This window comes from Taeniopygia guttata, chromosome 1, assembly GCF_048771995.1.
Source record: "Taeniopygia guttata chromosome 1, bTaeGut7.mat, whole genome shotgun sequence".
In the NCBI taxonomy this organism is placed as follows: domain Eukaryota; kingdom Metazoa; phylum Chordata; class Aves; order Passeriformes; family Estrildidae; genus Taeniopygia; species Taeniopygia guttata.
The window spans coordinates 61099906-61125180 of record NC_133024.1 but is presented as its reverse complement, the minus strand read 5'-3'; the positions used below and the strand labels follow the sequence as shown (position 1 = coordinate 61125180).

The following is a 25275-nucleotide window of genomic DNA, read 5'->3' as shown; positions in this document are numbered from 1 at the left end:
CAGAACCAGCAGCGATCCTGCCACCGGCGGGCTCTCTCCCCCGCCCCAGGGCAGGAGCCTGGGCTGCGCCAGCTCTGCTCGGCTCCGCGACGCTGAGGATGCGGCGGCTGACGGTGCCATCGGTTCAGGAAGGGCACTGAGGCGCTGGAGCGGCTCCAGAGAAGGGCAACGGAGCCGGGGAAGGGTTTGGAGCAAAGTCTGGCCAAGAGCGTCTGAGGGAGATTAGGGCTGAGGGCATCGTTCAGCCTTCAGGAAAGGCGGCTGCGGGGAGAACCTCATCGATCCCTGCCGCTCCCTGGCGGGAGGGTGGAGCCAGGTGGGGATCGGCCTCTTCTCCCAGGTAATTTAGTGGCGGGACGGCAGGAGAAAGCCTCAGGCTGTGCCAGGGAATTTCTTCACAGAGTGACTGGGCATTGGAATGGGCTGCCCTGGGAGGTGGTGGAGTCACCGATCCTGGAGGTGCGCAAGGAAGGGCTGGCCGTGGCAGTCAGTGCGCTGGCCCGGCTGACGCGATGGTGTTCGGCCGGAGGTGAGGCTCTGGATGCCGCCGGGGCCGCTCCCGGCCCCCTGTCCCCCCCCGCCGGGGCCGCTCCCGGCCCTGTCCCGCTGCCGGGCCGGGGAATAGCGGACAGGGGGACGCGTCACGCGCCCGGCACGCCCGCGGCGCCCAATGGGGAGCGAGGAGCCGCCCACGTGACGGAGCGCGCGCGAACGGTCAAGAGGGAGGGGGGGGCGCTCCCCCTCCCACCCGCGCTCGCGCGTCCCTCCGGCGAGTCACGTGATGCAGCGCCGCTCTGCCGGCCCCGCTCCCCTCCCTCCCCGGTCACGTGCGCGGGCGGCGCGCGGGGCCCCGACGGCCGTGAGGGGCAGCGCGAGCGGCGGCGCGGGGCGGGCGGGGCGGGCGCGGGCAGCCCGCGGGGAGCGCGCCGGGAGCGGCCGCGGGCACCGGGTGAGCAGCGCCCGCCCCTCGCCCGTCCCTCAGGGCACCGCGGGCGGGCACCGCGGCCGTGCGGGGCTGCGAGGGCGGCGGTGCCCGTGCGAGCGGGGAGAGGAGAGAGGGAGGGAGAGGGTCCTTGTCGCCGCAGCAGGGCTGGGGTGGGACCCTCACCCGCGCTCTGTCTCGCCGCCCGCCAGTTTTCCCCACAGCCCTCGGGAAGGCTCCTACTGCACGTACTTAACGCTGTGTGTTCTTACTGATTTTTTCTTTTTTATTTTCCTGGTGCGTGGTGTTGCGGTTTATCCTTCGCTTTTGTCGCCGGCTTCCTGCAGCCTGACTGAGGTACCCGGCTGGTCGGGGAAAAAATGGGGACAGGAAAAACTCAACGCTTTTTGTTTTTCCTCGCCCGGCTTTCTATGAACACTTAACAGCGATTGTTCGGTTTTTTAACGCTCTTCTTCTAAGCTGAAGGAGTATTTGTTTTGTTTTGTTTTTGGTTTTTTTTTTTTTTTTAAAGGAACTTGCAGAGTTCCAATTTAGAAAATTCTTGTAAATTACCACTAAAGGAATATTTACCTATTTTATAAGGAACTTGCAGGGTTCTGATTTAGAAAGTTCAAGTGACCCGATTGTGCTGTCCTTCACTGACGGAAGGTAAAATGGGCTTTAGTTGTTCCGACAAGGGGTGGGATTAAGAAAAAAGCGTACGAAGCATCATAAATGGAAATGTGTTTGGAGCACAGAATATATTAGGAAAAACTTTAGAAACTGTAAGATGCATTAATTCTTTAATGCCTTAGTATGAATGTTTCCCCATGAATGCTGCTCTCTCTCTCTATGCGTCAGATTGGAAGACAGGCATTGCTTTAGAAGACGTCCTCAGTGAATGGATTTGATAAGTTGCACTAATGGCTTAGTGTAAGGGAAAAAAAAAAAAAGAAAATGCGTAGTTGTGGTTGTAATTACAGTTTTGTAATTGGAGGTTTGTTGTGGTGGGTGGATGACTGTCATCCTCATAAGGGTGGTTTCCTGTGGCTAAACCAGTCATGTTCAGGAGTGTTCACGTTCGTGATTGTGCTTGTTACTTGCTTGTCTTTCTCAGGTGGTTGCTCAAAGTAAAAAGGAGGTCTGGTTGTTAGCCCTTGGATCAGCTTCCTTGTATGGTTCATGAAAGGCATCCGAAAATAAATTTTGTAGAGGTTTGGAACACACGAGTTTTGCCATAGAAATTTTGCTTTCTTAAGGTCCAAGGAGTGCAGTATCTTCATTGGCAGGGAGAATGCCTCAGTAACATCCCTTGGTTCATACATCTACTTAATATCAATAGTATTGTTAACGTAATGATAGTATATGGTTTCCATATTTCTTCTCTATGCCAAAACTTGAAATCAAAAAGTGTGATTAAGTGTGCCAGTCACTCTGTGTTGTTCTAAAGCCAGATATTCCAGCTTTTGTGCTCTCACTGCTGTTCCTAATTCCCAAAGATAATTAGGAGAAATGAAGGCCTGAGCTTGCAGTTTTTCTGTGCAGGAGTAGGTCTGCCTAGTTGGAATAAAGTGCAACACTGGAGCTAAGGAGGGAGTGAAATAAACAAGCATGTGATTGTGTATCAGCAGCCTTTGCAACTAAGGGGATAATCTTTGAGGAGTTAACTGTAGGGTTTTTTTTTTGTTGCGAGAACAATTGGTACTGTTTCCCTGGTAGGATGTTGTGTTAGGCTATTGTTCTACCCAGCGTGGATTTATTTAGCTGAACTATAAACTCTAGAGCAGTATCTAAAATAATTTTAACAAAGCATTTTGTAAACGCTTTTTTTTTTTTTTTTAAGGCAGGGATTCATGTTTCTTTCATGTGCCACTGTGAATCGGCTTGCAGGCTTTTTATTTAGTAAGCAAATTACCGAGGAGATTAATGTGTAGGCAGCAGATTAACGCAAAATTTTTGAGGGGCCTGTGCCTCCAAAAGTGGGTGGCTTTTTAAAATTGTGAGCAGATGTAGATGTTTTTCCCCTAATGTTGGTGCCTACACCAAGGTCAGTTTCTTTTTCATCACAGTATGTGGCTAGTTCAGTTTCCTTTCTTTTAAAAGTTGCCTTTTCCTGCATATTTTTAGCCTAAGTGAAATTCAAGGAGTGATCTCTGTTTCTGTTCTGAGTTTGGATACTGAGGTTGTTGGATCATTTTGGAGATGGCAGAGCCATGAGAAGAGGTGTTGATGTAAACTCCCTCTGCCGGTTCATTTTGCAGCAGAAATAAAGCTTTGTGTTGTAGAATTGTTTATCTCTGCATCATGCAGCAGAAATTAACAGTTGAGAGGTAGCATGCAGTGTTTCTAAAAGCAACTTGAGCAACCAGTTTAAGCTCAGGGGTTTTATACTCATAAGGTTTTTAATTGCAGTTAACTTAAGAGCTGTATGTTGAGGTACGACAGATACTCCTGAGCCTCTGCTGTCTTGTTGCACACAGAATCCGAGCAATGGCTTGAAGTTAATATATTGAGAGAGCTATTAGCATGCAGATTGAAATACGTTGTCTGCTTAGGGCTCCATCTGGTACATTTGCTCTTACAAACTTCTCAGCTGAGGTGCAGCTCTTGTGCAGTGTGTGATGTAGCAGGGTCCTATCAGGTAAAGTAAATAACCTTAGGTGTGGGACTGACACACTGCAGGAAGGGTGAGTGAAGGACACTGGGTGTCTTTGTGCTACTGCTTGCAGTGCCATGTCTGGAGTCTCTTGGATCATCAGCCTTTTGTGGCAAGGATTTGCCCAGAAGAAACCTTCCACAAGCCTGTCCCCCTCAGATTCAGGCAAATGTTGCGCAGGGATGAAGTGTGAGTGTGGTTGGTGTGACGAGTCAGTCGCTGTACCACAGACCATCTACTCTTTTGGGAAGTGTGCAGTGTGTCTTGCATGATCCTAGAATCAATTTGGTTTCAGTTTTGGTAACACTGAGTTACTTTACTGAAACCTCCATTTACAGTCCTACATTTAAAAATAGATTTCACTAATACTTTTTTCCTCACTGTAGACTTTTATTTTTTTCCTTCCTGTGGCTGCCAGAACTTTTATTGGACAACTAGGAAATTGGCTGGGGTTGTTAAAGAATCTATTTTTAGAGAGAAAAAGGTAGTGCTTCTACCTAGGTGGAGCATTTATTTTCTGTGAAAATGAAGAATAAATCAACTTCATAGTTGAATGAGTTGAATTGTGCTTTCTATGCACAGTTACAGTTAAGAAACAGCAGTCAGTGTATAAGGCCCGGAACTTTCAGGTTTGTGTGTAATATCTCTCTCTTAAACAAGAGGATAAAGGAAAACAGCTGCTGTTCCTGCCATAGAAATGTTGAAAGCCAGTGATGGTAGGTACTCCAGCAAATCTAAGAATCTCCAGAATCTAAGCACAGTAGTTAATATTTCAAGAGTAGGGAAAAGTGTGTCTTTGAGGAGAAACAGTACATATTGCATAAAAGGCAAGAGAGCGTTTTTTGTTGTTAGTTTGGTTTAAGGATTTTTATGTACCTTCATTGGTTGCTAAATCCTGGATATAATTTAGGATTGAGATTTATTAAAGAAACAAACTTGCCTGTGGCAGATGAAGTTGTCCTTAAGAACCTTTTGAGGAAAACCCCTGAAATAACTGTAGAATTGTAGAAACAGTTGAAATGGCTGAAAATACACAGTGTGGTTTTGGGTAAAGCAATGCTAACATCTGTTAACAATTGTAAGGATCTTCACTTGTGGATAGAGTTAATTGCTCATATCTCCATTTTGGGAAGTCTCGGGTGCTTGAAAGCTTTTATCTATCGGTATTTGTCTGACAAGATGTCAGGTTGAGCTGTGAGGTGTGGGAAGTGCAGCATCACTTGCATAAGCTTTGTAAGTGATTGGAAAGGTTTTGTAAAAGAGCAGTGGTTAACTGAGTCATAAAGAGCAGAAGAGAAGTCAAATGGATTAGAGACCTAGTGTACAGATCAGGAAGGGAGAGAAAAGGCAGCACATATTACACTTGTTTACTTTTGGAGTAGAATAGTTTCTCTGGGTGCTATAGAGCTTGTCAATTGGCTAGGATATTCTCTAGCAAAATAACAATTTGTCTTCCTTGTCTTCACAGCTTTTGTTGAAAATTACTTCAGTGAAGAAAATAGTTTTCTAATACCCAGGTTGACACGCTTATTCTTTGGCAGTTGTATATTATATGAGGCAAGTTAAATAGGTGAAGTCAGAAGGGACACTTCCTTGGTCTGCTCAAAAGAACAAGTAATTACTGCCTTGTTTTAATTGATTGATAGTGTCATATGTTAAAAGATTTGCCAAGGTGAGGTGACAAATCTTAGCAGCTAACTAGCCTGTGCTTGTAACTGGACTAGAAATTAAGAAGGCTTAAATGAATCCAAACCTGTTTAGCTGTGTAGAATCTGCTATGCCTTGGCATCAGGTAGACTTAAAAAAGAAGAAAAAAAAAAAAAGCTGTTATACAACTAGATCTATTATTAATTTTCTGTCTGGAGATTGCAGGTGTTTTCAAGACCTGCTTCAAATGTGAAATGGAGAGTTAAGTCAGCTCTTAGAGAGGTCCCTGTAGAACAGAGCTGGGTTTATTGGATCAAAGTTATGAAATCTGATAAGGCAGCAACCCTGCCTGGGTTTTGTATTAGGATTTTTTTAATGGACATAATTCCACAGTGACCTCAGTGTTTCTCAAACTTTGCTTTTTGTTATTATTGCTACTTTTTAAAAACTCCCTTCTGCCAAGAAGCATCTGCACTGAGTAACAGTTGACTGCTGTTGTTAAATGGCTTTCTGAAGCCAAGTCTTGGTTGTCAGCACGGTTTTGAGAACCAAGCATCAGAAGAAGAGCGGAGAGGCTGTCTTGTGTTCTCACTGTTATCCATATCTGGTACCCAGGCATCGTCAAGAGATAGCCTGACTTGAAAGCAGTGCAGCAAAAAATAGGGGGATTAGGTTGTACTGAAGCAAACAAATGGAAAGAACTAGGCATTGATAGGAGGATGGCATGTGGGTAGGGACTGCAGTTCTTACCCATGGAATGATTCCCTGCCTTCTTGGTTTTTAGTGTTTTATAATGATTTGTCTTGTCATTGTCATTCTGTGGAATTCTTCACCTAATGCTCTCCAGATTTCACAAAAGTTGCTGATAGCCCTGGGCATGGATCATAGAGTGTAAGCGGCAGAGTTCCTTCAGGGTGTGTGAGTGATGTTATGTGCAGGGTTGAATGCCTGGGTAAGCTCTGGATGTTTGTGCTGTCAGCTTTGCTTCGGAGCTGCTGCAGTCGTCCTGAGAAAACTGGGAAGAGGGAGCACTGGAGAAGAATGGGTTCTATACATTTGTGTACATTGGCAGACACCTCTATACCCTGTCATGTTTCCAGCTGTTAATGTGATCCACCTGGTTTCTAAGTAACAGATTATGGCAATTTCACTTAATTGCTGTTCTTTGATGTGTTTCACTGCCTAATTACACAAGCACATGCTTTCCTGCTCTCACAAATATTTTTTGACCATAACAGCTTTTGATTACACAAGAGATGGCAGATTTGGGTCATGTTCACAACAGCTCCAGCCTTATTTTTATTTGCATGTTTCACATATATATCAACTGCTTGCTTACATGACATTTGTAACTTGTAAGATTGCCAAAAAAATTCACAAGTGAAAATTTTATAAATTAGAATTGCAGCTGAAATCCCCTTTAAAAATTCCCTTACAATTCCACTCTGCCACCAGTGGATATTTGTTAGATCACAAATTTTTAATAAGTTTGCTTGTTAAAGAGCATATGTTCAGCTGTATTTGATATAGTTTACTTAAATACCCTGTTAGGAAAATAATCTGTTTTGCCAGTGACTAGCTTTTTGTTCACCTAGATACTTGGAAATACAATTACATATTTCATGCAAACCAGAATATTTCCTTTCAGAGCTATGTGTCTTTTTTCTTCACATAAAGGAATTCACCCTACTGTCTGTTAATGAATGCACAAAATACTCTTTTTAATAAGCTTTTTGTCATGTTTTTTTTTGTTACAGCAATGTACTCCTGCTTGTAGAGGCGTCATGACACACAGCAGCATCATGGTGGATGTAGGCAAGTGGCCAATATTTACCTTACTTTCTCCCCAAGAAATTGCTTCCATTCGGAAAGCGTGTGTGTTCGGAACATCGGCCAATGAAGCCATTTACATCACACACAGTGATGAGGTGAGCTGGCACCGAGCTGGGCAGCTGCTCCACAATTAACTATATATTAATAACTTCTCAAAAGCATTATGTGAGATTTGTGTTTTCCAAAACATGGTGGATATAATGTTTGAGTTTTGTTTTTTTTTTTTTTAAAGTTTTGTGTGGGGACAGTGTAAATGGACTATTTAGAAAAAATTCGCATGACAAAGGCCAGGATGGATTATATGCACTTTTGAAGACTGGCAGAATTTAAAGGAAGGTGTGGTAGCTTGAAGTTAAGTGCATACAGGTATGAAGATAGAAAATGAGGTTATGGCTTGCTAAGTGAAAAATACCATGAAAGATTATCTGTAGATTATAATGATTCAGAAACATGAGTTAGCATAGTGCTGCTGAAAGAAAATGAGGCAGGTGTTCTGGGATGTGTTAATGGGAAGGTTTCTTGTAAGACTGGGTAGAGAAGGAATTTTTTTCCCCAGAGTCCTGTCAGTAGTGCCTGTAGGATGAGTCTCCCATGGTATAGCTCTTTACATGCTTATGCTTTATTGGCTATTTAGAGACTGCTTTTAAAAGAAGCAGTTCCACTGCTTTTAAAAGAAGCAGTTCCACTGCTTCCACTTCCCACGGTTTCAGATTTTTTATGGTGAAGCTCTTGAAAATAAAAAGCCTAACTTCCAGGACTGTATGAATCTGAATAATTCACTCATCAGTTAATATCCAAAGTGCCCTTGTGCAGACTCCTGAGGTTGTTAATTTCCATGTGGGATGTCTCTGGCCCCTGGAGGTCCAAGGTGAAACTCTGTCCCCAGTTAATGAAGACCTGGATATGACCCATCTGTGCATACCTGAGTATAAAACATTTGAAGTTAGTGTTCTTTTTTTTTCAGGTATTTGTTTTTGGACTGAATTGCAGTAATTGTTTGGGAACTGGAGATAATCAGAGCACAATAGTACCAAAGAAATTAGAAGCCTTATGTGGAAAGAAGATCTCCAGTCTCAGTTATGGAAGCGGACCCCATGTTGTTCTTTGTACTGAAGGTAGAAAATTAACATTTAGTATAGAAACATAAGTTAGAGATTTTAAGTTAAACTTGCATTAACAGGAATGGATTATGGTGTAATTGTATTAACTTGTCAACTAACTAACGTACACTAAGAGGTTCTTGTTGGTCTTAAGTGGAAGTAAATGGATTTTGTAATTGCTAAAGTTTCCATTTCCACTGTGTTGAGGTTGTAGTGTTTTACTCTGTCACTTGTGATGTACTTTGTTTTACCTGTGCACTTCCAGGTATTTCCACAATCTAGAGGATATGCTATGACATGAATATAAAACAAAGTATATAATTTTCTAGCATACAGATGAGTCTTGCAATAGTTTCACTTTTTGTTAATATTCTTTCAATTTCCCATTGGTATTTGCTAATTTCTTGAAATTCTGTCTTAACCTCCCTGGAATTTTTAATGGTTTTTATCACAAATATTTTTGCAGATGGTGAAGTGTATGCTTGGGGACATAATGGTTACAGCCAACTTGGAAATGGCACAACCAATCAGGGCATTACTCCTGTTCAAGTTTGCACAAATCTGTTAATAAAGAAAGTTGTGGAAGTAGCCTGTGGCTCTCATCATTCCATGGCGCTCTCTATGGATGGGGATGTAAGTTGAAACCTGTTCAAATCTCTTAATCTCCTTGTTGAAGTGAATAGTGGAGGTGACCTTGCAGTTTGAACTTCTGTCTGTTTCTACAGTGTAATTACAAATATAACCTTTTCTTTTGCTGTCTCAAAATAGGGTGTCCTTGTTTTCAGAGCAGACTTGAAAGCAACAACAACAAAAAAACAACCAAAAAAACCAAACAAAAACAAACAAGAAAAACCCACAGAACGACCCCCCAGAAATCAAATTACTAACCCCTCTGCTGAAAAAATAGCAACCCCAAAACCAAGGGAGATGCAACTTAGTTAACTTTTGTGTCTCTCACAAGGGTGAGACAAAAAAGATATACCACTTAGAGGTGAGGTGCAAAATGTAATTTATTTGCTTGCAGTTCTGTTAGTTAGAGGGTGTGTTGGATTTGAATTTACTGGGTTAGAATTTAATCCTTTTCTTATAGAAATGTTTTGCATTTCCACACTGGTACTGCACAAGAATGTTGCTCTGCACACTTCTGTATACCTTGTTGTGTAACTAGCTAATGAAAGAGCACTTGGTTTATATCCAAGTCTGCTTCATGCTGTTTGTTTGTGTGGCTTCAGGCTACATGTCGTGGGAAACACATGCAATTAGTTTCCAGTTATGCAGATTTGACCAATGTATGCACAGTGGAAAATCTGGTTTCAGCTGTGCACTAACAAAAGAACTCTAATTTGAAAACCTTTTAACAATGAAAAGGGAAATTACCGTTCTTCTCATCCTGGTAATCTGAGCATGTCTGTGTTGTGGTCCAGTATGGAATAATAGTGCAACAGAAATACCAAGTATTTTAAGGGTAGGAAAGAGATTGGGTTAAGTGATCTGTGTTTTATCTGAAAGAACAGCCTACACTTTGGAAAGATTTTGTGCTGTCATGTTTGGCTTGGTTAAACTATTAAACTTGGTGAGCATGCAGGAAGGAGAGGACGTTCATGGATTACTTACACTAGAGGTGCCAGCTGCTGTGTGGTAGCTGCCTGTGAAGGCCATGCTGTTTCTTGTCATAAATGTGACATGCTTGAAATCTCAGTGGAAGCAGGGAAATGTCTTTGTGTTGACCATGGAGTTGGTATTTGCAGCTGGCTCGCCTGTGTGGCTCGTTAATGTACTTTAAATCCATCCCTCGTGTATCTTGCAGTAACTTGGTCTGTTTGTACTCTGGACTTTTACCAGAATTGATTGCACTGAAAGCAGCAAAATGTGTTAAGCAGTGTTATAGAAAGCTTTGACTGCCAGCCCCCTTGTGTCCTAATAAGCCTGAAGCCTCAGGGAAACGTTGAAGTTGGAAATATTTGTGGAAATACCTGGCATAATTGGTTGGTATGGTTCAGTGTAGTTTTAATGCAGTGCAAATTTAAAAAAGAAATATTTTAATGATAGAATTAAAGGAATGCAGACATTCATGCTTCTCTGGCACGTCCTTTGGCATTTTAATCTACCTTCTGAGATTCTCTACCTAAATATTTGCTGTTATTGAAATTATTTTAAAGTATCTTCAAATATTCAGTAGGGATCAAAGATCTAGCAGTTAGAAGTAACAAAAAGCAAAGGATGGATTCTTTATTTTGTTCATGTTATTCATTGTAAATGAGTTGTGTGGATGGACGGTCTTTTGTTCTTGTCTTTGGTGGGTTGGGGCTTTTTTTGGTGCTGATGGAGGTGTTAGTTTTTAATTACTTTTAATGACTCTTAGTTTAGTGTTGCAGTAAACAGGCAGCTTCTGGGACCACAGGATGTGTGAGCTTCTCATGAAGGGTACCTGTCAGTGTGCTTGTACTGCCAAGCATGTCTGTGGAAGGTGTTTCCATGGGGGCAAACTTTTGAACTGGATGAAGCACCAGAGAATAAACCATCAGAAACAGTTTTATGCCAAGCTGTGGGCATGTATACATGTAATAAAAATTGGAGGCACCAAAACCACAGAGTTATAGTTTTTTTTAATACCAAACAACTTCCCTGTCTTCCTGACTTTCAGATAAAAGCAACTCATATTTTTGCTTGTATTAGTGCTATTTTGCCATAAGAAACTTTAAACTGATGGAAATTGTGAATTTTTTTTGTTAATGCCACTGTGTGAGAGAATTTAGCTACTGTGAAACGTGAACTGATAAAACCCTGCTCTTTCACAGCTCTTGAAAGATGTAGAAGAGGTATGATGAGTGTCCAGCAATAAACCTGGTTTAGAGTTCTTTGAAGAAAACTACATAGCTCTAAACTGGGAGTTAGTGTGTCTGGGAAACAAATGATGTTGTGGCTTGCATTCCTTTTCCCAACATAATGAAATTATGAAGACAATCACTATGCTCTTTGTCTTGCAGTCTGACTTGTATTTAATATGGAAATATTAAATCCTTTTGTTTTCTGTTTTAGTCAGATGCTATCATTCTTTTGTAATAAGCTAGAAAAAGTGCTATATTCCTATTTGCTAAGTGAGTCCTAATGCTGTTTATAATTTTCTTCTATTGAAAATGAACTTTAAGCATTTCAGTTTAAGTAGTATAGTTTAACCAATCTGGTGCTGCCTACAGGAAGATTATCAATTGCTGTCATTACTATTATTAAGCTTTAAACTGTGTGGATTTGTTTATTTGGTTTTGTGGACAGCTGTATGCTTGGGGCTACAATAACTGTGGTCAAGTTGGATCTGGATCTACAGCCAACCAGCCAACTCCTCGCAGAGTTTCCAACTGCTTGCAGGGTAAAATTGTAGTTGGCATTGCTTGTGGCCAGACCTCCTCCATGGCTGTAGTAAACAATGGTGAGGTAAGTGCTGCTGCTGCATTCCCTCATTCTCTGTTACCTGCATCTGCCAAGTTGGTGTCTAAATATGGAGAAATGCTGGCAGGGAGTGCTCAGGGTATTTACAGAGTTATCCCGATAACTTCTGTGACCCAGCTGCAGCAAGACACTGCAAGTAACCGGAGATGCAGTCTTTCGATATTCCGTCTTATGGCAAAGACTGTATTGGAACACAATTCTTACTGAGTCTGCAACTGCAAGAATTTGAACAGTTGTATTAACCATATCTGTCTTCATGTTGCAATTACTTAACATAAATTATGTTCGATTCTTTTAGTTCATTATATTAGTTTCAGCTTATTTCTTTAAAGTATGCACAATTAAACAGTTATTTTTTCTGCAAGGATACATTAGCTGATCCTGTTTTTTAAACACATTGCTTAATTACTAGCAACAAACCCAAAGCATTGTTTTGAACATTGCCTTCCCATTGTGCAACTGTTCCATTTGACATAAGTTTATGGTGCTATCTTGCTTTTAGGTATGAACTATAACCTCAATTTTACTTCATTTCACCAAACAGAGGGTAGTATGTCCTTGTGAATGGAAGGACTGCAAAGTACTGGCGGCTGAGATGGGTTTTCATTGTACTTACATATGTCATTGTGTAACAAAACTAAAAAGAAAAAAAGAGATAAACTGGGGACTTCAATTTAAACTGATCAGCAGAATAACTAATTTAATGTTCTCAAAAAAGGGAAAGTAATAAGGAGAAAGGATGGCGTAAAAGTCAAAGTGTTGATGCTATGGGAGAGATTTTGTTGTAGGGTAAATTTATTGCAAAATTCCTAGTACTTCAGAGACATGTTTTTTAGCTTCTTTAAAAGGTAAATGCAGGGTGGAGAAGTTGAGTGCAGTAAGTCATTGCGGTTTACTTAATATCTTTCAGCCTTCTCTGTATTGCTCTTCAAATAGCACACAATTTTTTAACAATAAGTACTTTTCTTGGCTTGTGCTTGATACTAAGTCTTAAGTGCTCCGTACTCCTGGTGAAGAGTGGCTTAATTTTGTTTTCCTTGTGCACTCAGGTTTATGGCTGGGGTTACAATGGCAACGGTCAGCTCGGCCTGGGGAACAACGGGAACCAGCTGACGCCGTGCAGGGTGGCAGCGCTGCACAGTGTCTGTGTGCTCCAGGTAGGCCCAACGTGGAAGTGAAAGTGCATTCCTGCTGCTAGCTTCTGCTGGAAACCTCTCTTTGCGGTGTCATACCTGCTTCTAGATTTCACTAGTTCCAATGCTGAATTTTTTTAGCTACAATGAATTATATTTTGCTTACACAACATGCAAGTAAGCTGTGAAATACTTGCTTTGGTAATTGCTTGGAAAGGTTTAAAGTTAGCTACTGTAACTACTAGTAACATATGATGGGGATACAAATTGCATTTTGTTACAAAGTTAAATGAAATGTGCTAGTCTAAGACAAGGGGAATCAGCTGTTCAAATTTGTGCTAAGTATTCTAATTCTAGTGTTCTAATTAGTCCTTTAGAAGCAAGGGGAGAGAAAAGACAAGAAGACATGGGGGTGGGTTTGATTGTTTGGGGATTTGGTTTAGTTTGGTTTATTTGGATTTTGTTTGTTTGTTTGTTTTTTTCTAGCTAGAGAATCAAACTAAAATTTGGGATTTCCTGGGTTTTTGGGAAGGTTCTGTAAAGTTGAATGTGATAAGTTGAATTGAAGGGTTGCTGGCTGTTGAACTGCAGCTCTCCTCATTACAGAGTACTCATATTATATGATATTCAGAATAATCCAGTACCTTCAGAGAGCATTGCAAGATGTGATGAAGTTCAGTGTTCCTCATGTGAAAAGAAAGTGGGTAGCATCTACTGTCTAATGTGCAGTAAGTTACTTGGGAGCAAGCCAATTAAATTAATGAAGCTGGGACTTGTGCAGTTCCTACAGCCAGCATACCTTGTGTTAGCTGCAAATAGTGAGAAGTATCACATTGTGGTGCTGAGTGCAGAATGCCTAAGATACTTACCAAGAGCTTGGTGAAGGTAATGTGTGCGATATTTTGTTTCTCATCTGTGTTTGGTTCAGGAGTAACGCTGTATACATTTACTTACAGATTGCCTGTGGCTATGCACACACTCTAGCACTAACAGATGAGGGCTTGCTCTATGCCTGGGGAGCTAACACTTACGGGCAGCTGGGGACTGGCAATAAAAGTAACCAGCTCAGCCCTGTGCAGATCATGATGGAAAAAGAAAGGTAATCTTGCTCAAGCTTTTTCTGGATTGATAAAGTCTGAGCATGTGTTATGCTGTGTCTAGCACTGGAAGCATGCATTTGTAGGGCTTGGTGGATTGTTTTCCTGTTCTAGTGTTAAAAATGTGGGAAAGGATGGTTATTTACTGTTTACAATGAGCTTTTTGCTGTCTGTTATGGTTATTGAACAAAAATACACTTTGCATTTACCTGATACTGAAAGATAATTAATGAAAGTGTTATGCTGTTCTGTATATGGTTCCATTGCTTAAAACTGGAGCTATGAAATCAATAAGCCAAACCATGAGTTGGGGCCTACATTAAAAAAAAAGAAAAAGCGGGAAGAAAGGAAACACCACCTTTGCAAGAAGTGACATATGAAGAAAAACAATTTTTGAAAGGTTTAAAATAGTCCACCATGGAAACAACTCAATTTGCAAGCTTGCTTGAGCTAAGGACAGTTACTACCCATTTTTATTACTCCTAGGAGTTAGTAGTTTGTAGTTTTTTAGTTTCCTGGACTCATAAAAGAATGAAATTAACCCTTGTCAATCCTCTTTCATCACCCTTTCATCATCCTCATATTTGAGGCTACCTCTTTTGCTGCTCACCTACAAATGTGGGCCTCGGTCTCATTCTCTGGGCACTTGTGTATACCTACACATTAATGTACCTTGTCCTGGTCTATAGATCTCTTAATTTGCAATCTCCTCTTAACTAGGAAACACTTCTGCTTTGTTTTTCTCCTCCATTTGGGAAGTCATTGCTATTTTTTCTTGTTTCTCCCACTTAGCATTAAATTAAAAGCTTCACAGTATTGAGAATGTTTAAGAGATTAAAAAATGGGGGGTGGGGAAAGGAGAAAGGAACTATCACAGTAAAAACCACTGAAGTAGGGCTGGTTTGTCTGCGAAGGAACTGACACTAGCGAAGGAAAATAAAATATTCTTTAAAAAGCAGTGAAAGAGGAATGTGTATGTTTGCAGATCAGCTTTGTTTTGTTAGTGATTTATTTCATGAGTGAACTAAGGGGAACTATTGCGTTTAGAACTGTATGTGAACTCAAGCATGGGGTTATAATAAAACTGGCATTTGTTCAATGGATGAAGGAGGAGGGAAATACCACAGAACTTCTGCTTGGGATCTAAGGGAGAGATAAGTCACTTGAACTTACTCATCTTGCTTGACTTGGCTCCCTTGGAAACAGTGCTAAAAGCAGGTCAGCTGTCATTTCCAATGAAGCACATTACTGCTGCTCCTGATCTTTTAGTTTATGTAATTCTTTTGTCATTTATATTTAATGCTAACAGCAGTTACTTAGGAGGTTTCATTTGGTGCTGTCTTGAAAAATATTGCACATACCGTGTGTAAGAAATGTTTGGACTTTATTTTGTGTTAACTCAGAAGAACAGCTGTGAAGGTCAGCTTCCTGAATTTTGGTGTTAAATGCATGTTTAACATGTTACCTTGTAAATGTACCATACATAGTACATGTTCTGCTGTACTGCTGAAGTATAGTATAGTCTTTGAAAAGAAGAATCTTTTCTGCTAAGAAAAGAAGATTTGGAGAAGGAAGTAGTTTAGCTTGATGGCTGTGATAAAAACAAGTTGTCCCTAAAATAAATACTCTGTGTCTCACAGAGATGTTGCATAGAGGTTCATAAGCTGATAGAAAACTGATTGGTTGTTTTACTCTGCTATCTGCCAGAAATTATTGATGCATATACTGAAAGTGATGTAGATTCTTTGAGTTTTGTCTTGAAATAATTTTTGCACTTAAAATGTGAACATTGTGCTAAAACTTTTTTTTGTTGCCTAAAAATCTTCATGGGCATTGTTCTGTAAAGGAACACACATTTGATTCCTTGGAAAGATATTTGTTTGTCCTGATTGATGTGTATCTGGCACAAAAGCATGAAATCCTCTGATGTGTTTTTACCACAGAGAAGAAACAGGAAAGCATAGCTTTTATTTTGAACACGGGAACCGTCCCTGTTTTGCTTGTCACATGCACAGAAACTCTGGCAATGTCTTTGTGGTGTTTTAATTAGAATTGTGTTCCTTCTGAGTTCTTGAAATGTTTCAGATAAGAATCTAGGGATTGCCTGAACAATGGGAGAACAGGATAGATAAGTGAGCATCATCAGCTTTAGTATTTTAAAAAACTGTGAGGTGGGTGAAAGGACTGTATAGACTGTCTTTAAAAACAACCATAGTTCTTAAAGGATTCATTCCTCTCAAATGAAGCGCTGTTTCATGTTGAATTCCGGTGTTGAGAAAAGTAAGCTTAACAGCAAAATAAGAAGTGTAAAGTACAGGCAGTGGGTCAGATCTGTCAACCTACAAAAATCAAAATAAAAGGAGGTAGAAGAAATTTCATCTTGAGAATAAGTTTCTGATGTGTGTTGGCTTTAGGGGGGAAAAACAAAACTTGTTTTTTTTTCATCCCCTTTCCTATGGTTATGAAAAAATAGGGGGAAAGTCAGTTGATAAGAATGACATAGTTAAAGCAATATCTGATTACAATAAAATCTACAAACAATCTGAAAATGTAATTGTGGGATTTTTTTAATACCCATTCAAGCAGTATCACATTTTGGCAGGACGAAAACCCAAGTACAGGAATGCTGCTGCATAGTTTGATTGGCTGTTATTTTGGTGAGGCCTTTGGGAAGTCCATCCATTCCGTACCTGCGAGTGCCTCACCTGTTTCTCGTGCCCACAGGGTTGTGGAGATCGCCGCCTGCCACTCTGCGCACACGTCGGCGGCCAAGACGCAGAGCGGCCAGGTGTACATGTGGGGCCAGTGCCGGGGGCAGTCCGTCACCTTCCCCCACCTCACCCACTTTGCCTGCACTGACGATGTGTTCGCCTGCTTCGCCACCCCCGCTGTCATGTGGCGCCTGCTCTCCGTAGGTGAGCTCCAGCTCCCACAGTCCCCGTGTCCCTTCATGATTAGTATGGCATACTGCTTCCCTGGCAGGCTCCTGTTTTAAGGAGGGAAGCTTGGCAACTCGGTGGCTAGTTGTTTCTTCTTTCTGAAGGAAACAGTCTATTTCAGCAGCTGGGGGTCCAGGGTAGGGTTAAAAAGATTGTTTGCCAGTGTGCATCCAAAGCAAACCCTGTTTTACCATTGCACGATGAATATTGTGTATTTCTTACATTTGTGTTGTTTGAACTCCAATTCAGGTCCAGAAAAGAATCCTAAGTCATTTAACAAAACTTTGGGGATTTATTCCTCTTAAAACTATTTCTGCTTGGAAGACTACTCCTGAGGCTTTTTGTTTTGGTATCTAACAACTTTGGATTTTAAGTGTCTGCTGTAGCTTTTCCCTCATTAGTATTTTCCCTTCTAGGAGTGAAGCTTTCCCCTATGTTTTCTTGTTTTGAAAGTAACAGAGTTTTAAGTTTTCATTTCATATGATGATTTGTCTCAAGTTTATTTAGTTTGACTTTCCTTAAAGATGGAAACTATTACATGTAAGTAATAGTCCCTATGAAACAAGACTTATATAATTGCTTTTTCTGTTGGAACTCTATTATACTGTCTTGGATTACTCTGTGGGATGCAGTCTTTGTGTCCAATAAATAAGCTCAAACCTTTATTTTTTTTTTAAATTTTCTTTGATCCACATACTGCTAATTCTTATTTGAGTCCAAATAGGATGTAAAGGGCTTAGCTTGCACTTCCTGGAAAACATGAAGGTGTTTCCATGTTCAAAAAAATAAGGATGTTTCATATTTCATCTGCTGCCTTAGTTCTCAAGATGTCTTAGGACATCTAATCTATTTTCATATTGACAACAGAGCCTAATTTTGTTAGTCCCTGTATGGAATTGTTTTTGGGGAGTGATGGATCACATCCCAGGTAGCCTCTCTCTAGTTAAGTCTCTCAGATTTTACTGTTGCCTTTGGCTTATCGTAACCCAGCTTCTCTGTGATAACTTCTCATTTAGCATGTTAACACATTTGTAGAGGTCCAGGTAACAGCATTGCACCTGTAGGGGAGAACTGAGTAGAGTTACTAAAGAGAGAAGATTAACTTTGAGCAGTCTGCTCCTGAGTAAATCTAAATCTGCTTTTATCTTATTTGTCACTTTCTCCATTCTCTAATCCTCTGCAATATGTGCTGGTTTTGTTCTCCCTTGCCTCCATTCTTGTGGAGGTCTGGTGGTTGTCCAGTCTGTTGCCTTTTGCTAATAGTGTGAGCTGTTTAGATGACATCTCTCCTTGGTGTCAAGTCCCTTGTTTTTATGAAGCATTCCAGACTAGCCAGGTGTTTGACCTCTATTACCTGCACTTTAGTTCCTCTTAGTCTTTGGGGATTCTTCCCCACATACTCTGTCAATCTTACTGAATATTTAAATTAAAAAAAAAAATTAATGCTGTGGGCATTTTTAAATCTCAATTTTCCATATGCATATTTTCCTTTCCCATCTGTTTTAATCACACAGGAGTAAACACCTCCTTTTTTCTTGTGTTTGTTTGTTTGGGTTTTTGGGTATTGTTTTGTTTTCTTAGGGAGAGCTAATTCTGTGTAAAGGTTATTGTTCTACTTAGTTATGATGTCTCTGCCAAAACACTGTGAATCAGCCACTCAGGATTGACTGGGGTGAAATACAAATTTGCGGAACTGAAAGTGTTTGGAGTGAAAGTTGATCTGCATAGCTTAAGCTAAGCTCATGACCTAGCAAAAAAGATCACATGAGCAAATGCAAAGGGATTGGAGCATGGTTTAGTTAGGCCAGAGGCGATGCAGTTTCTGTGGGTGATTTGTGTAAGTCAGAGGAGTGCAAGGTCTTCTGTGGCACAGGCATGACTTGCCAGTTCTGAGAAGTTTGTTTCAGCAGTATTTCTTCTTAAATATGAAATAATTTAATGTTCCTAATGGTGAAGAGTGGTGTGCACATTGTATATAGATGAACACTATGCAGTCCTATGGGACACAGGAGACTGATTGCATCCCATTTAGTAGAAATCCATTTCTTTTTCTTTTCCATGATTCACTTCTTAGAAGCCACATGCTTTGAAACACACTTTTAAGATGCATCAAAATAATGGGTCAAATTAGGTTTTCTAAAACTTCAGAGGCCTTACTTCACCAAAAGCCTCAGACAACTTGTGCTGCAATTCCTGTATGATTTCTAGAGACACAGAGCGGGACCTCTGTGGGACCTGTGCCACAGGCCTCAATAGAGAGAACTGTGGTATCTCTGCTTTAATACACTTCCAGAGAAGCTTAGGTTCTGTGTCCTTGGTTGTACCTTCAGCAGCACTGCTGCTGGATTTTGTGTTGTTGTAACCGACTCATAAACTGAGTAATTGGTGTCAGTGATCGTTCATGTTAATGAGCCCTGGCCAAGACCTCATCAGCCTGCAGGCTGTATCCAATCTGCCAGCACAGAAAGGTGACCATGTGGTGACCTGTTTTCTTTTTAGGCCCAGCCCACACCGAGTCAGTGTGCCTGGAGTGCTGCAGGCCACTTCCCCAGGGAGTTCAGGGGTGTTGCAGACTCCCATTAGCAGCACTGTGCAGGTCAGGGGGATGAGCTGAGCCATCACAAGCATTGAGCTGCCCAGAGGCTGGGAATGTCATGGGTAGGGCCCACATGGAGACAGAGTTCTCCAGGTACTTCCCTTAGTGCTGTGCTACCTTTGTGCAATGGGATGGAATGAGAACTGCTGACCACGGCTGCCTGTAGCTGTTGTGGAGCAGCCCTTTCCAACAGGAAATGCTATTGCATTAATTAGTCCTTCCAATTTTGCTACTTAAGCCAATGGATCCCTGACACAGACCTGTTTTTCTTGATATACTCTTAGTTGAGTTGCAAGCTTTAGTTAGTGATGTATATGTTCCATTTAAGATACTTTCAACATCTTGTTTTGTTTGTTTGTTTTGAAATTGTTTCTGTAGAGCATGAAGATTTTTTAACAGTAGCAGAGTCTCTGAAGAAAGAGTTTGACAGCCCAGAAACCTCAGACCTGAAGTTCCGTGTGGATGGAAAGTACATCCATGTCCACAAAGCTGTTCTGAAAATCAGGTAGTGGTTGTGTTTCATAGCTCTTATTCATACAGAGCAAACTTAGGATGTCATCAAAGGGGCAAAAAAAAAAAGTAAGAGGCAAGGAGGGACCCCTAAACCTGTAGTAGGTAGCATCCATGTATGTGTAATAGCTTTAAATGAAGAGATTGTAAAAGGTGTGGTCCACATTAATTTTTCTCTGAGCCCGCTTTTCCTGGGATAATAAATTCTGTTAAGTTGGTCTGACTGCAGTGTATACACAGGTGTTTCTGTAGTATGGATAAAATAAGAGTTTTATTTAAATGCATAATGAAGTCTACAGTGTTAGGAACCAAAATATGGACTGCTGGCCCTGATGGGGCATGGTAAAATATTTGTGAGTATTGCAGAGTGCCCCAAATATGTGTTTCAGGGGGATTGTAATGTACATTCTTATGTGTGTGTGTATATATAATAGTGTTCCAGATGCTGTCTCTGTCTCCTAGGTGTGAACATTTCAGAACCATGTTCCAGTCATACTGGAATGAGGATATGAAGGAGGTGATAGAAATAGACCAGTTTTCCTACCCTGTGTATCGTGCCTTTCTTGAGTACTTGTACACGGACAGTGTTGACCTCCCACCTGAAGATGCAATAGGTACTGCTGGTGGGTCAGAAAGCAACATCCAGAAAAAATGGGGCAGGGCATGCAGTATAAGTGACTAAAGACAGGCTTCTAGTCTAGCATATAATGTGCTTTACTGCTGATTAATTAAGCTGTCTTTAAAATGCTGTTGTAACAAATGTAACTACCTCAAAAATGGTGTGTATTTAGAAGTAAACTATGAGCAGTTTGGTCAAGGCTGGGAGAGAAGCTATTTCTCTGGGTGAAAATATTTGCATATTTTACTAAATTGAGTCAGTTACTGTTTGGCATACTATCAAAGAATCTCAGTAGATCTAATGGGGAGGAAACTTGGACAGCAGAGCAATTACAGCAAGCTGTAATTCAAGCGCATTTCTTGATAATAGTAGATTATTACTCGTGTTGTGGTGCCTGCCACTAGGTATGCAAGTTAGTAGGACAGCATTCATATTTACAGAGATTAACAGGAGCACAGAACGAGATAGTAAAAAGCCTTTCTTTGCTTTTAATCTGCATTTTCTGAATAGTAACCTGCTTTTACATTATAGAGATACATAGCTTTGCAGCAGCAGAAACAGATGTTGAAAGAGCAGAGGTTGTTTTACACCTGACTGATACGATGATGTTTTAATTGCAGGACTTTTGGATTTGGCTACTTCATACTGTGAGAACAGACTGAAAAAACTGTGTCAGCACATTATCAAGAGAGGAATTACTGTGGAAAATGCATTTTCATTGCTCTCTGCTGCTGTCAGATATGATGCAGAGGTAAACTTCTAAAGTTCAATCTCTTAAATGGGTGGCTGCTTCCTGACTTAAACTACAGAGAAAAGCAGCTGGTTACATTTTCATATAAGCTCTCTCTTACTTTCATTTAATACTATTTGCCATTTTCAGAATTTGAGAATCTTGGACTTGCATCTCATGGCAAATACAGTTTTTGTATCTCATTTTTTTAGTTTTAGTTTTTCCTTATAAACCAGTACTGGGAAGGTGAACTAGTACACAGATATTTCTGAGGATGGAAGTACAACTCTGAAACAAGGGGAGAGTGTAAACAGAAAGAAAAAGCAACATAATGAAAAGCAGGCTTGTAAGCCTTAAGTTACTTATTTGTAAGGTTGTGTGTTGTGTGTGATGACATGGTGGTAGGTTGGTGTTTGAGTGCATTTGGGATTTTTGTTTTTTTTTGGTTGGTGGGGTGGGTTTTTTTTGGCTTTTTAGTTTTGTTAGGTACAAATACACTTCCAGTCTTCAGAATATGCTAATGAAGTGTCAGGCTAGGAACTACTTCATGGGCCTTATAAATGTTGAAGACAGAGTAACAGTGTGTGAAGAGGGGAGTGAAACCTCCTCACTGTGGAATGTCTGACTTCACTACTAGATCCCTAACATGCTGCTTTAGGAACTAATGAGGAAGTATTCCTGGGCTTGCTTTGGCTGTTTGTGTTCAGCAGTATCTGTCCATTGTGTTGGCAACTTTGCAATTGGTTGGTTTTTGAACTTGCTACTTATGTTTATAAAGCAGTTTTTTGGTACTCAGTAAATCCACTTACTGCTTTTTCTTGTGCTTAATTTCCAGCAGCTGGCATGCAGCCTGCCCTAACTTATTTCAGAGCCTTGAAGTCTTGATGCTTGTTTGATAGATCTTACCCAAAGGCTGTGTTAGTGTCTGTGTTGTGGCTTTTGATGTACTGTGAATAGTGATGTCTTTCATAGAACTTCTTCAAGAATAGGAAGATTCCCATATTTTGTCCCCCAAAGATGGTTTGCAGGATGGGTCTTTGGTGTGTGATTGATTCTGCCTGTAAGGGCTGTAAGAAATCCAGTTACTTTGCCTCACCTGTGCCTCCTTAGCTAAGTCAAATTAGAACCATAGGCTTCAATGCTGCTTCCAGGAGAGAATGGGTGATGCTGAGGGGTTGGGCTTTATCAAAAAGTTGAGTTTACATGCTGCAATGCTGGCAGGGGGCTTGGAATTGCTTGGCTGATGTAGTCCATTCAGGGGGGTGTGTGCCTGGAAGACAACACTTTAAAAAAGCTGCTTCACTAATTTAAAATACCTCCATGACTCCTGCAATTTCTTTTGGTGACAGACTGAAGTGGCTCAAATTAGGTCAGGGCTAACTTCTCATTGTAGCTTTTAAAATAATCCTTAGGTGTACCTTGTGCCTTTATTCACCTAAGTCTATATTAAGTCCAGTTTGCTGGGAGCTCATCCATCTGCAAATGAAACTTAGCCTTTCTTTTTATACAAAACTTTTTATTTTCTAGAGTTACTAATACTACAATAATTCTGTTTATTGTATGCTTCTGTTGCATTGACTTGGAATATGAAGTTTTTAATAAAGCAGTGCAAAATATTGTAATGTGTATGATGTAATTTTCTTTAAAATGCTAGTTAATTCTGTTATTAAAAAGTACCACAACTGTCAGTGTTCAGTTCTAATAAGCTTGTCTTTCTTTGTTGCACAGATGCCACACAAGTCAAGATCTGCAGCTTCAGAATGACTGGTTTTAGGCCAGGATGTATTATTATATTGTTGTGTTAAGAACTGTCATTGGCACACACAGTTGCTCTAGTGACAGTATTGACCTTAAGAGAAAACATGAATATTCAGTCTTTCCTACCTCATGGGGCTTAGAGTTTCTGCAAGTTTGTAATGCCTTCCTGCAGTTCCCAGTCTGCTGAGCAGCCAAGGAAGGGTGTGTTCTCACATACACAGAGTCCTACAAACATCTACTAAAGAAATTAGAACAGGGTGAGCAGTTGTCCTTTTGTCAGGGCTGCAGCATCCTCCTTAGAGCAGCTTAGATCTGCACCACAGAGTAGATTTCCTCCTCAAAGGAGGAGTTGGAAATAATCTGAGTGGGAAGTGTTCTGTGAGGAACCTTACATTGACAAGGACTGTGCCTTTTTTTTTTTTGGTGCTCTTTAAGGCATCGTCTCTGTCTGACATCACCTGGGTGCAATGAGGGTTGTGAGGGTTTTTTAATTATTACATGGGAGGCACTTCCAAATAAACTCAAATATCCAGAGCCCACTTTCTGCAAGGATTGCTGTGCTGCACTGTGTTCCAGTACTGCATTTGAAGGACAGCCCTGTGAAGTACTTTGTAGCAGAGTCTGTTTCTAATGCACAGCAAGACTTTCTGCCTAATCTTTACTGTACAAACTATCCAGTCAGGATACACCTGCACTGAGCCTGGGGTCATGGAACTTGAAGGCTCTCGCTAAGCCCTTCAAGAAGCAGGAAGTCAAGCAACCTTACAAATAGAGTTGTTCATATTGTGAAAGGAAAGAGCCGAGTTTTCTTTATCCATAGTCTTGGTTATAAATCATTACCCCAAGATCTCCTATTTACATTAGAGTTTCAAAGTTGTCAGAGAATGCAGCTGAAACTCTTCAAGTGTAAGAACTGAAAATATATATGGCTCAGAACAACTGTTTTTTGTGACTGCTGCTGTATAGTGAGAAACAAATTTTGGTTACTTCCCCTTGTAACCGCGTTTATGTAGTTACATATGTGGGTAGAACCATTATTTTCTGTTGCATTTACGTAGTGACTGTTGGGGGGAAACACTGACAGTCACTGGGTGTGTTTGTCCAATTTGCTGCAAAAATAAAACATAAACAGGGATTTGTGCCTCAATGATATTTTTTTGTGATTGAAAGCAAAGATAACATTTCTTCTTTTTGTTTTTCCCTCTGCTTTAGGATTTAGAGGAATTCTGCTTTAAGTTTTGTGTCAATCATTTGACAGAAGTGACACAAACTACAGCATTTTGGCAAATGGATGGTCCCCTGCTAAAGGAATTTATTGCTAAAGCCAGTAAATGCGGAGCCTTTAAGAACTGAAAAAATGAGGCCGTAAGTCAAGGTGTTTTTGGGGCTCTTTTTCCAGCTACAACATAACTGTGTGGGTCCAGGCAAGTGTTACGTGGTCTCTTCCATCACAGAATGTGAAAGGCCACAGTGAAAACAAATGTTTTCAGTGCTCAAGAGTGAACTGTTGTAAAAATGTCAAGCAAAATACTCACTTGCATTTAACAAACCAGGATGGTGGATCCAGCTCAAGTATTCAGACAGAGAGGAAATGCTGCAGTGTGCAAAGGATTCCGGCCGGCATTCCGGACTTGCCTTTCCAGCCTAGGAAATCTCCATTCTAGCACCGCCTGCTTATATTTCCAATTTACTGTTTGGGGTAGGAAAATCGTCTGACCTGAGCCACTGAATGATGTCATTTAAATCATTAACTCCCTGGGATTACAGAGAAGCAAATGGCATGGTGATCTCTTCCTGCATTTGCATGATTGTGAATGAATTGGCCATTTGCTGTGTATAATTAACCAAGTGTATCCAGTGCTTCAAGTGTGCAAAAATGACGCATCTTCAAAGCCTACGCAAGTGACTTTGAAGAAAGGAGTAACTAGAAAAACTAATTTGAAGTAAATCTCTATATTTGGGTATGTGTACTGTGTAATCTGTTTAAGCAATATTTATAATGCTTAATGGAAATAATTTCACTCTTCAGTGTCTTCAGATTACATTGGTTCCCTCGGAGGGGGAAGGGAAAGCTGTGTGGGATTTTACTTGTAATTATTGTCTAAATTTAAACTACATGTAATAAAAATCACTTTTTCGTACCTCTTCACTAGCAGACTTTGGATTTTGAAGAACACTACAAGCTTTTTATATTGGATGCAGTGTCTAAGTTGCTTCACTTAAAATGCTTCGTCAAAACAACAAAGCAAAACCCAAATAAACAACAAATAAAGCCAAAACCCAACTCA

General features: G+C 40.7%; 1 protein-coding gene across 4 annotated transcripts; it reads left to right on the top strand.

Annotated features, from left to right (window-relative positions):
* The first annotated feature begins 135 nt into the window (after positions 1-135).
* Positions 136-25128, top strand: RCBTB1 (RCC1 and BTB domain containing protein 1). Of its 4 annotated transcripts, none has more exons than XM_072929164.1 (12): positions 136-340; positions 6983-7153; positions 8023-8173; positions 8625-8791; positions 11432-11590; positions 12655-12762; positions 13695-13837; positions 16560-16750; positions 19749-19875; positions 20343-20494; positions 21120-21250; positions 24200-25128. In XM_072929164.1, exons 2-12 carry the CDS (start codon positions 7010-7012, stop codon positions 24338-24340), a joined length of 1614 nt encoding a protein of 537 aa, XP_072785265.1. In that variant the 5' UTR covers positions 136-340; positions 6983-7009; the 3' UTR covers positions 24341-25128. The 4 variants fall into 4 exon arrangements, with proteins under 4 accessions (XP_072785265.1, XP_012425251.3, XP_002198142.3 ...); XM_012569797.5 differs by lacking the exon at positions 136-340 and adding an exon at positions 811-949; XM_002198106.7 differs by lacking the exon at positions 136-340 and adding an exon at positions 959-1279.
* The last annotated feature ends 147 nt before the right edge of the window (positions 25129-25275 follow it).

Bases quoted from the DNA above. Each gene is read 5' to 3' on its own strand.
- RCBTB1 (XM_072929164.1), top strand. From the start codon at position 7,010: ATGACACACAGCAGCATCATGGTGGATGTAGGCAAGTGGCCAATATTT. The intron at 12,763-13,694 runs GTAGGCCCAACG...ATTTACTTACAG, and splicing joins ACAGTGTCTGTGTGCTCCAG to ATTGCCTGTGGCTATGCACA. The intron at 20,495-21,119 runs GTACTGCTGGTG...TTTTAATTGCAG, and splicing joins CCCACCTGAAGATGCAATAG to GACTTTTGGATTTGGCTACT.